General features: G+C 27.5%; 1 protein-coding gene across 1 annotated transcript; it reads left to right on the top strand.

Moving 5' to 3' along the window:
• The first annotated feature begins 2,678 nt into the window (after positions 1 to 2,678).
• On the top strand, positions 2,679 to 7,598 carry LOC101503254 (uncharacterized). Its single transcript, XM_004489302.4, has 9 exons — positions 2,679 to 2,898; positions 3,012 to 3,112; positions 3,890 to 3,994; positions 5,056 to 5,160; positions 5,440 to 5,544; positions 5,979 to 6,117; positions 6,615 to 6,730; positions 6,820 to 6,876; positions 7,274 to 7,598. The coding sequence occupies exons 1-9, from the start codon at positions 2,754 to 2,756 to the stop codon at positions 7,373 to 7,375; spliced, it is 975 nt and encodes a 324-aa protein (XP_004489359.1). The 5' UTR covers positions 2,679 to 2,753; the 3' UTR covers positions 7,376 to 7,598.
• The last annotated feature ends 2,876 nt before the right edge of the window (positions 7,599 to 10,474 follow it).

Raw genomic sequence — 10,474 nt, 5'->3', positions numbered from 1 at the left:
AATCTGATGCAAAGTAAGATTGTATAAAATGTCATGTTAAATTTCAAAATAAAATTTAATATAATTCACATATTATCTTGTAGATCTATTTCCTATGACATATTACTATAATAATAATAGTTTGCTCAAAAGAAGAATAGCGTTGTAGCCTTCGCACAATAATAGTAAAGCAAACTTCTAATCACAATTTCTTATTTCGTCCGTATTTTAAAACGATTAATCAAACCTTAAATTTTATCCTAGTTTTTCACTCATTTGACCATAATTTTTCACTCTAAAATACCTTTGTGTACCATAAAATTTGATTGTTCAAAATTTTCAGAATATATTAATTTCAAAAAATTTGATTGTTCAAATTTTCTGAAATAATAAGATAAATTTTTTATTATTAAAAACTTGAGATGTGAGTAAACAATAAAGTAATAAAAAATGGAAAGAAATAAAAAAATTACAATTTCTGATAAATTATAAGAATAGGAGTATAATTATGGAGTAAGTAACAAAATTTTGGTAAATGTTCATTTAGTCACCTATATTTATTTATTTTAATTTTTGATTAAATTTTAATTTTTGATGGTGTAAATTAAAAACAGAAGAACAAACACAAGAGGCAAATGAAGGGCCATCTAAATTTTTTGCCACGGTTGGGAGGAAGGGTTTTGTACCGTGCACCCCTATCATTTTACCTCCCACCCCCCAAATTTTTTTAAAGACAATTTTGTCTTTGTTTAATTTATATAAAATTATGGAAAAGTTTATCATTCCAGTTTCCCACCCCCACTTTCGAAAATTATAAAAACTTTATTAATTTTCGAAAATTTCAAACTTTTGAAATAATACCAAATAAGTATTTTGATTTGTTCGAAATTTTTATGAAATTGGAAACTTTCAAAATGTAATTATGCAGAAAAAATTACTAATTTCGAAACTTTGGAAAAATACCAAACTTTCGAAATGAAATATTCCAGAAATTTTCGAAATTTTGGATGAATATGAAATTTTCGAAGTGTATTTTTCCAGAAAGCTTCGAAAGTTTGGATGAATTTGAAACTTCCGAATCACATATACTTCGAAAATTTCAAACCTTTGAAGTAATTCCTTTTCGAAAATTTCAGAAGTTTCGAAACTTTCGAAACTTTTTTTTTATTTTTAAAATTACTTAAACTTCAAAAATTAGATATCAAATTTATTACCATTAATTTATTACTACAAATGTATTACTATAAATGAATTATTATTTATTACTATTAATTTATTATCATAAATTTATTATTATTTATTACTATTAATTTATTACTAATAAAAAAATTTATATTTCGAACCTTTCCCATCAATCAAAACTTTCGAAACTGACTTGTTTCGAAAATATGAAACTTTCGAAATTGTTGCATTTCGAATATTTGCAAATGTTCGAATATTGTGTTTCGAATATTTCAAATTCAACAAAAGTTTCGAAGGTTTTTATGAATTCTGGAAAAAACTTGTTTCGAAGATTTAGAATTCATCCAAACTCTCGAAATTTTGTATGAATTCTGAAAAATTGTGTTTCGAATATTTCAAATTTATCCAAATTTTCGAAATCCTCTTCTGGAAATTAAAGTTTCGAAACTTTCATGTTTAACCAAAGTTTCGAAAATGTCAATAAATCTTACTTTTTAATATTTCGAATGTTTAAAATTGTCGATTTAGATGGTATACTTTGTAACTTTCGAAGGGGGGTGTGTGGAATGGAGTAATAATTTTTTTTATTGTTTTATCCAATTGTAAAAAGGGTAATATAGTCTTTTCCATTGGAATTGAGGGGTTGGAGGAAAAGATGGGGGGTGCACGGTACAAAACTCTGGGAGGAAATGTTTTCAACATGGTTATGAAAGCCCATATAATCATAGGTCCAACAAGGCAACAAGGGCTCTTATCCTTTAAATCAATTTTTCCAAAACCAACTTGACAAGTGTTTATCTACACTTATTACATCCATCAATTAGGGAAAAAACAATCTAAGATGAACATTTTAAGTAGAAACTAGTTTAAATAATGAGTATTTTTTTTAGAGATTAAAATATATTTAATTTGAGTAAAAAATAATAAGTTTAATATAAAAATATAATTAATAATTATCTTTAAACTTAAAAAAGGTAAAAAAAAATATTTAATTGTTTTTAGTTACATTATATGATTTTTTTATTATAACTTTTTTAGAAGAAAATACTCTTAGTCTTTGGATTCAGAGGTTCTAAGTTTGAGTTCTACTAATATCTTTAAAAGAGAGTAAATAAAAATTTATTTATAAGTACATTTTGAGTTCAAAATTCTTCCTTATTTTAAATTGAGATATCTTCCCCTCATCTTAAATTTTTTTTATAAAAAAAAAAATACTAGTAACCTATTTTTACATTTTAACCATTAATTTTTGTTTTTGTTTTTTTTTTTTCTTTTATTTTTTTTGCCTTTTACTCCTTTGTGGTCTCTCTATATCATCATTTTATTTATAAAAACAAAAAAATTATTAATTTATATTTTTTAAAAATATCATTAAAGTTTTAAGTAATTTTTAAATACTATTTTATAAAAGACCACTCGTCAAAGTGCCCATAATAGAATTTTGCCTATTTTAAATACTATTGCCAGCAAATAAAAAAATCAAAATCAAAATGTTTTTTCTAGTGCAGCTTTTTGGCGGCGGTTTGAGGTAGTTTTATCCTTAAACTCAACAAGTGTTTGGTTTCTAAAACCAAACACATTTTCATTTTACAATGTCTATTTTGTCCCCTCCAACACACTCACCACTTCTTCTAAACACCAAAACCAATGTATATTCTTCTTCTCCTTCTTCTCTTCTTCCTCTTCTCACTTTCTCATCTACACGCTCTTCTTCGCTAACCCTTTTCTCTTCTACAAGTAAGTTCATAATTGCTGCTTAATTACACCATTCAAATTTTGAAGGAAAAAAAAATTGATTCAATTTGTGTTTTAAAATGATGGGAATTTTGTGTTTGTTTAATGGTTTGCAGAATCAGGAAATGGGTTAGCGAGTGAAGAGAAAAAAATCTTACTTGAACGGTATGGTTATGATGTTGATGCTGATGACTACTTTTCTCAATCATCTCCAAAGGTTCCATTTTTCTTTTCTCTTATTTTTGTTCCTATGCTTCTAAATTATTATAGAGGAAAATAGAGTAAATCATCATTTTGATTCTTAAATGTATCAAAATTATAAAAATATAGTACTTAAATATGTCTTTTGTTAATCATATCAGTGCTTCGAACATGTCTTTAGTTAGTCAGTTGAATCCTCAAATGTGTTTTCTGTTGGTCAATTAGGTCATAAGATTACTGACAAAAAAATATTGGAGGTGTATTTGCAACTTTTATATTGACAGTGTCTCACACATTCAATGATCAAAATGACTATTTACTCAATTTTTATATCACATGTTAATTCAAGGTTTTTGAGCTGTGTTTGAATTGTATTTCTGGTTAACTTTTCAATTTGAATATGTTTATGTTATTGACTTTCAAAGAAATGCTTATCAGATTGAAGTTGTTCAAGGAGAAACTAGAAAAAAAAGAGCTTTTGAAGAAAATTGAGATGCAATAGCTAATTTTAATTTATACAAGAAATTCTTATTTAAAAAACTTAATATTGTATCATGTAGCATCAACACTTCAGACATTTCTAATTAAAGCCGTGTTCGGTGTTGACATCGACACGACATATGGCTAGTTTCAATCACTTCATTTTTCTGTAATTAATCGCAGTGTCTACGTATCATTGTAAGATTCTTTTAATATTTTTTTCTTCCATAAATGGTTGTGGAAACTGTCTCTAAATCTTTTGTATTGTGAATTTTGCTGTGTTTTGTTTTTTGTTGTAAATGAAACTGTTTAGTCCAAGAAGAAAAAGGAGCAACAAAAGACAAGAAGAGGGAAGCAAGAGCATGAGGATCCACCCGAGGAACCTAAGACACCTCGTACTACCCATAAATTGCTTCAGGTAATCTCATTTTAGGACTTAGAAGTGTTAATTGATGAGGAAAATAAGGATTTTTTGTGTGTGTTTATGGATAGATTGTTGAGAGGTTGCTGAAATTTGTTATTAAAAAAATTTGTGGTGCATTCCAAATGAAGTGTGCCTTACTTTTTAGAGGACCATAGTCACCTTTTTTGTGTCCTTGCCGTATCATTTAGGATGGCTACATTTTATGCGTATGATGAATTGCCAATATATCTATCCTTGTTGTTAAATAATGGCTATAGCGTAGCGCAATTTGAACAAATCGCTATTGTTTCGCTATATGCGATCTAGTACAAAATGTTCTAAAGAAGGGCTATTGTGGCACTGTAATGTAATAAAATTTGAACAAATTGCTATTTTCTGCAGTTTGCGCTTGACAAATTGAAAACACTTATCTATAAGTTTAAGATCAGAGACATATTTGGAGTTTTATCCATTGTACATTATAAGTTTATAAAACTCTCCCTTGTTTATGTGCTTCATATTTTCATTGCCCAACAAGTGGTTTTCTTGATTTAAAAATTGAGATAATGTAGTTTTTGCGATCGCGTGTAAAAATATTTAGTCATTTAATATACTAGATGGAGATGAAAGAGATGAAATGGAATCTGATGATGGTTTGTGGATGCACTTCTAGACTGTTTTTCTGTATCTCTTGTGAACTTAGGCTATATTGAATTGATGGGAATTGATAGTGTGGAGTGAAGTAGAATTATCACTCCTATTATTCCGGCCACTTTTCAAACGATGTTATGAAAACTTTACTCCGCTCTATCCAAATAAAATATCTACGATATTATTGTCCCGTTTCATCAATCGCTACCTATGGCTTTCTGATAGTTAAAATTTAAGGCCACCACATCTATTTTAGTTGTAAACTAATCTCAGGAGCTTATCATTAACGAATCAAGCTTTATCACATCAACATTTTACTGTTTTATTTTAATTCGATTGTCACGCTTGAGTAGTTAATTTATATAGAAATTTGTTTTTGAACACAATGAAATTATGTATCGCTTTTATGTCCAATGACTACATAGGTTCTTGGAGGAACAGCTCGAAGAACAAAGCTACTATCACCAAAGAGCATGGATGTACGCCCCATGATGGAGGTGGTGAAAGGTGCAGCCTTTGATATAATACAGGTACCGGTTGAAAACGTTATCTCCTTTAACAACTTAATTAAGCACTTATCATATAAGTATTTATATATAAGCTATTTCTATAACAAAAGATAAAATAGCTTATATACAAGTGCTTATGCCATTAAATAAACTCAAATGTGTCTATCCAAACAGGCCCTTGGTACACTTGTTTGCTTATTAACTATTGATCTTGAGTTTCATCTAGTTTGTACAATTTCCTTGCTGTGACTTTCTTGTTTATAGTAATAAACTAATAATTTTTTTTATAATAATGCCAAGGCGGCTGGTGGTTGTCCTGCATACTTGAGACCTGGACGTTGGTTAGACTTGTATAGCGGTACCGGTTCTGTTGGAATTGAAGCACTTAGCCGAGGATGTTCTGAGGTATTTAAGTTTTCAATGAGCAGTTTGCAATCACTGTTATATGGATTGTGAGTTTTACTAAATGGTTATCATTTGTGGAATTGGCCTTCTGTTAGAAAATGGAATTCATAGATTTTCATCAAACTTAAGGCAGTTTTGTCAATTAGCGGCGCTACAACGCTATATCGTAGCAAAATTTTATCAAAACGCTATTTCTCTACAATACATGATTTAGTACAAAGTGTTGTCAATAACGTTTATGGCAGCACTGTAGCGTAGCAGAATTCAAACAAACCTCTATTTTCCGCAATCTCTAATTGGCAACTCCGGTTTAAGGAGATTTGCACAAAAAGATTTTCAACAATTGTTTTTAAATATTCCCATGTATAATGCATTTTTTTTGCCTAAACTAAGTCTTTTGATTATGTGATTTTAATAAAATGCAAACATTTTAGGTGCATTTTGTTGAGATGGATCCTTGGGTTGTATCAGACGTTTTACGTCCAAACTTAGAGGTGACCGGATTCCTTGATGATTCAATTATACACATTGTCCGAGTGGAGAAATTCTTTGAACGCGCAGTGCAATTTGTAGGCATGTACATATTTCTCATTTTAATTTTATTTTATACATATCACAGCTGTCAATCATGGATCAAGGAAAATAGCGGTTTGTTCAAATTCTACTACCTTACAATGCTATAGCACTCCTTTTATGGATTTTATGTAGCTATGGTTAAGAATTTTGTTCAAGGAAATGCAATAAAAATTTCAAGATTCTGAATGAATCTCTTGCAATGTTGTCAAATAACAGTTATAGCGACGCTATAGTCGTCGTCGCCTTGCAATATTTGAACAACCATTGTTGTTTTGCTATATGCTATTTTGTATAAAGTGTTATCAAATAGCGGCTATAACGTAATAAAATTTGAACAAACCACTATTCTGAGATTTGTGATTGGCAACACAGGTCTCTTGCAAATATGCAAGACCGCCCTACAATGGATACAACCCTTATAGACAAAAGAGAGTATGCTAAGAAAATTATCCATGAAATTTCTGATGTTGCAAATTTGAATTGTTCATATGCAGGAAACAATGGTCCATTTGATTACATTAGTGTCACCCCTCCATATACAGAAGTTGACTATGCTGTGTTGATGAAGCAGATTTCAGAATCACCCTTTATTGGAGAAGACACTTTTATTGTATGAATTATTTTCTTACTTTTCTTATTCTTGGTCCAAATATTCTTCTGGTTACTAACTTTACATGGAACTCTCATGTTTTGATATAGGTAGTTGAGTATCCTTCGAAAACCGACATGTTAGAGTCTTGCGGACGCCTTGTGAAGGTAATTCAAGTAATCAACAGTACCTGTTTGCAATTTCGCGAAGCACATATAATTTTGTGGATTTGTGTTACACCGCAATTGCAAACCATCAATTTTTCTTCAAATTCTCAATGTTTTAAAAATGGAACTGGTCATTGAATCAAACAGAACTTGTCATTGAATCGGTGAGGCCTGTAGGTCATCATGGTTCAACTGCTTTAAATCACTTGAACTGGAACCAAACCGTTCAAATAATTGAATCGTAGACAGTATCACATAGGTCTATGATTTAATCAGTTGAACAGTTTGGTTTTTAAAACATTGAAAATTCTTTTGACCTAGTTTTATGAACTTAATATACGTTAGTTTGATGATATGCCAACGGTTGAGCCGTGTAAGTGATTGTTTGCAACTACAGATAACTGATAGGCGGTTCGGTCGGACGCTCTTGGCGATATACGGACCGATATGGGCTCAAAAGAAGAGGAGATCAAACATTCAAAAAACAAAATTGCAGTAAAGGCTGATAAACTTTGTGTTGAAACTTATCAAGGATTTATAGGATAGTAATCATTCACTTTAGTGATGAAAAAAAAGTCCTAAACTAATTCTTTTCATTCCATTAAGTTAGAATGGTACCTCTAGTGTAGAAACTAGAAATAGGTGAACAATATGAATATCACTAGTTGAATTTATGCTTAAACTCTACATTTTATGATATGAATTTCTTAGTTCATTTGTTAGAGTTGATTACGTTATATTAGATATCTCCTAAGATTAGTTTTCAAATTGTTTAGTTATCAAAACATCATGCTCCTAAAGTGAGCAACTCACTTTGAAAATAAAAGGAATAATATAAACATTTGATAAATGAATAGTATTATATGCACATGTATTATCAAATATGAGCAGTTATAATATTAACCTCTTATATGTTTACGTTAATAACTTCTCACTTTAGATGAGTGCAAATTTAATTTGTCTTATGTTTTCTTTATTTATTTAGAGTTAGGAGTTTTGTTTATTTCCTTATAAATAGAGATTAGTGTTAGAGTTTTATTATATGAAAAATTATTATATTTTTATCATACATAGTAAAAAAAATACATTTTTTTTTTAAAATCTTAAATAAATATTCAACAATTTATAAAATATTAAAATCACTTTTTTTTAATAATGTGTAACAAACAAGCTTTTAATTTTTTTTAAAGTTATTTTTAAGTGTAATACTTCCTTTGGTCCTTTTAATAGAATAATCTTATTAGAACATAAAATGAGACACAAATACAATACTTTGATATTTTGTTAAAAACAAACTGTGATTTCACTGTATTTTGTACGATATTATATTTGTGTTCTATTATATGTAAATTTTATATTTTAATAATTTTACGTACATCAATTTTTGTTGATTAAATTTAATAAATATATTTTCTTTTGTCACAAGCTTATTAGTAAGATGTTGCACTCACGTAATTAAAAGGACATCTAACTTCATGCACATGCTTGCTTTTATCACTAGGATAGCGTGATTTTAATCTTTTTTGCATGCGTTTTGCTTTTTATTTTCCTTTTGAATTTTTTCGTACAAACAATTAAAAGAAAAAGGATGAATTAATTGCATGTATGTTTCAGATGGTATATTCAATGCTTATTTCTGGCATTGGAGAAAAGATAAAGTATGTTTCCTTTTTTCAAAAAAGAGTGTGTTACTTAACTACACGTACATGTACATCCAAATACAGAGTCACTATAGTCTTTAAATCAAAAAATGTTGGAAGAAGAATATTAATAAAAAGTTTAATTATCGGGTAAAAAAAACAAACATCATACTCATGTCTCTAAAGCTGTAATGTTAAAGACGCTAAAGTCATTTATTAAATTTGCACTTGATTCAAACTAATATGTCAATATGAAATCAAACGAATCCACAACAATTGAAAAATCAAAACAAAATCACACAACGAAATTACTAAGAAGAAAAAAATATGTAAGAGAATCATTTATTTGAATACAAAATAATAAAAAAAAAATTAAATGAGTAATTTCAAATAAAAAATTCGTCATAATCTATCCATTTTAAGAGATAAAGAGCAAAAGAGAGAGGAGGGAAGCTGTCTGATTTACAAAATTATAATATTGATATCTCATTAAAAATTTCAACAAGAATTTTTTTTCATATATATATATATATTATCAGACTTATATATATAATAACATCAGAAAATACGCATTTGAACACAATTTAAAAAAAAAGTGTATTTAAACACAATTTAAAATTATTGAATATATATATGATATTTATTAACTAAATTTGTATTTAAATATACACTGAAAAATCACAATTAATTGTTTTTATTGAGTGATTAATAACTTGCACCATCTTATTTTATTTATTAATTATTCACTTAATTAATATAACTATATATTTAAACTGAATTAATCATATACTTGTTAAATTTTTGGTATAAAATTTGTATATCAAACAAAATAATCATTTTTAAAAAAAATTAAATGACAATTGTAATGCGTCATATAGCACGAGTTATGGATCTGTTTCCAGGAATTGTTGAATGGTTGTACAAATATGTAAAAACATATGTGACCCCAATTTGGTCGTGGATGTCATGCAATGACAAAACATCACTACTTTTCACTACTTTAGGGGCCAGTTTCTTGTCTTTTTAGGTAAACCATCGTTTCAATCTTTAAATTATAAGACAGCGTTATTTAAGTTATTGATTGAGTACAATTTTTAAATTATTAAAATAATTCAAAAATATATAATTTACTGTCATAAAAATACTTAAAACATACACTTTATTATTAAAATAGTTTATAATTGTTATAACAGCAAGGACTAAACTAACAAATATTTTGATGATTTAAAAATTAATTTAAATATTTTATTGAATTAAGTACATTTGTTTTGTAAGTTTTTTGAAAATATCATCTTTAAGATTTTAAAATATTTAGATAAGCATTTAAAAGTATAATATAAAAAATTAAAATTATTTTGAGAAGTTAAAATGAGTAACATTTGAAAAGCTTTCCAACAACTGCTAAATAAAATATTTATTTAAAAAAAAATTATTAAATACAATTTTCAAAATAATAATACTTCTATAAATATTATTAAATTGAAAATCACTTATGTTTATCTTCAATTTCTAAAATAAATTTACTTTTTACACTTTCATATATAGATTTAAATCAAATAAATAAAGCAAATAAATAAACCACAAATAAGCGCATAGAGACATTGAACACTTCCGAAGAAAATTAGGTGCAAAAAATCTATAACATTTTTTGGCAACTGTAATATATATTATTTAGCACTATATTATATATTTTATTCATTTTTACTTTAACAAAAGAATGTTAAAAAATTGATTTAATTGCAATTTTAATCATATAATTTTTACTAATTTACGAAATCAATCCATCTATTTTAAAATATGACGGTTTTAGTTTCTCATTCTAATTTTTTAACAAAAAGTTGGTGGTGTGACATACTTTAAATAATGTGACATATGATACGATGATGTAAAATGATTAACACTCATAAAATTATAATAAAACTCTCTAAAAATTTAACTTTCAACTTCTGAAAATTTTT

This window comes from Cicer arietinum, chromosome 2 (assembly GCF_000331145.2).
Source record: "Cicer arietinum cultivar CDC Frontier isolate Library 1 chromosome 2, Cicar.CDCFrontier_v2.0, whole genome shotgun sequence".
NCBI lineage: Eukaryota > Viridiplantae > Streptophyta > Magnoliopsida > Fabales > Fabaceae > Cicer > Cicer arietinum.
This window is presented reverse-complemented; position numbering and strand designations above follow the sequence as displayed.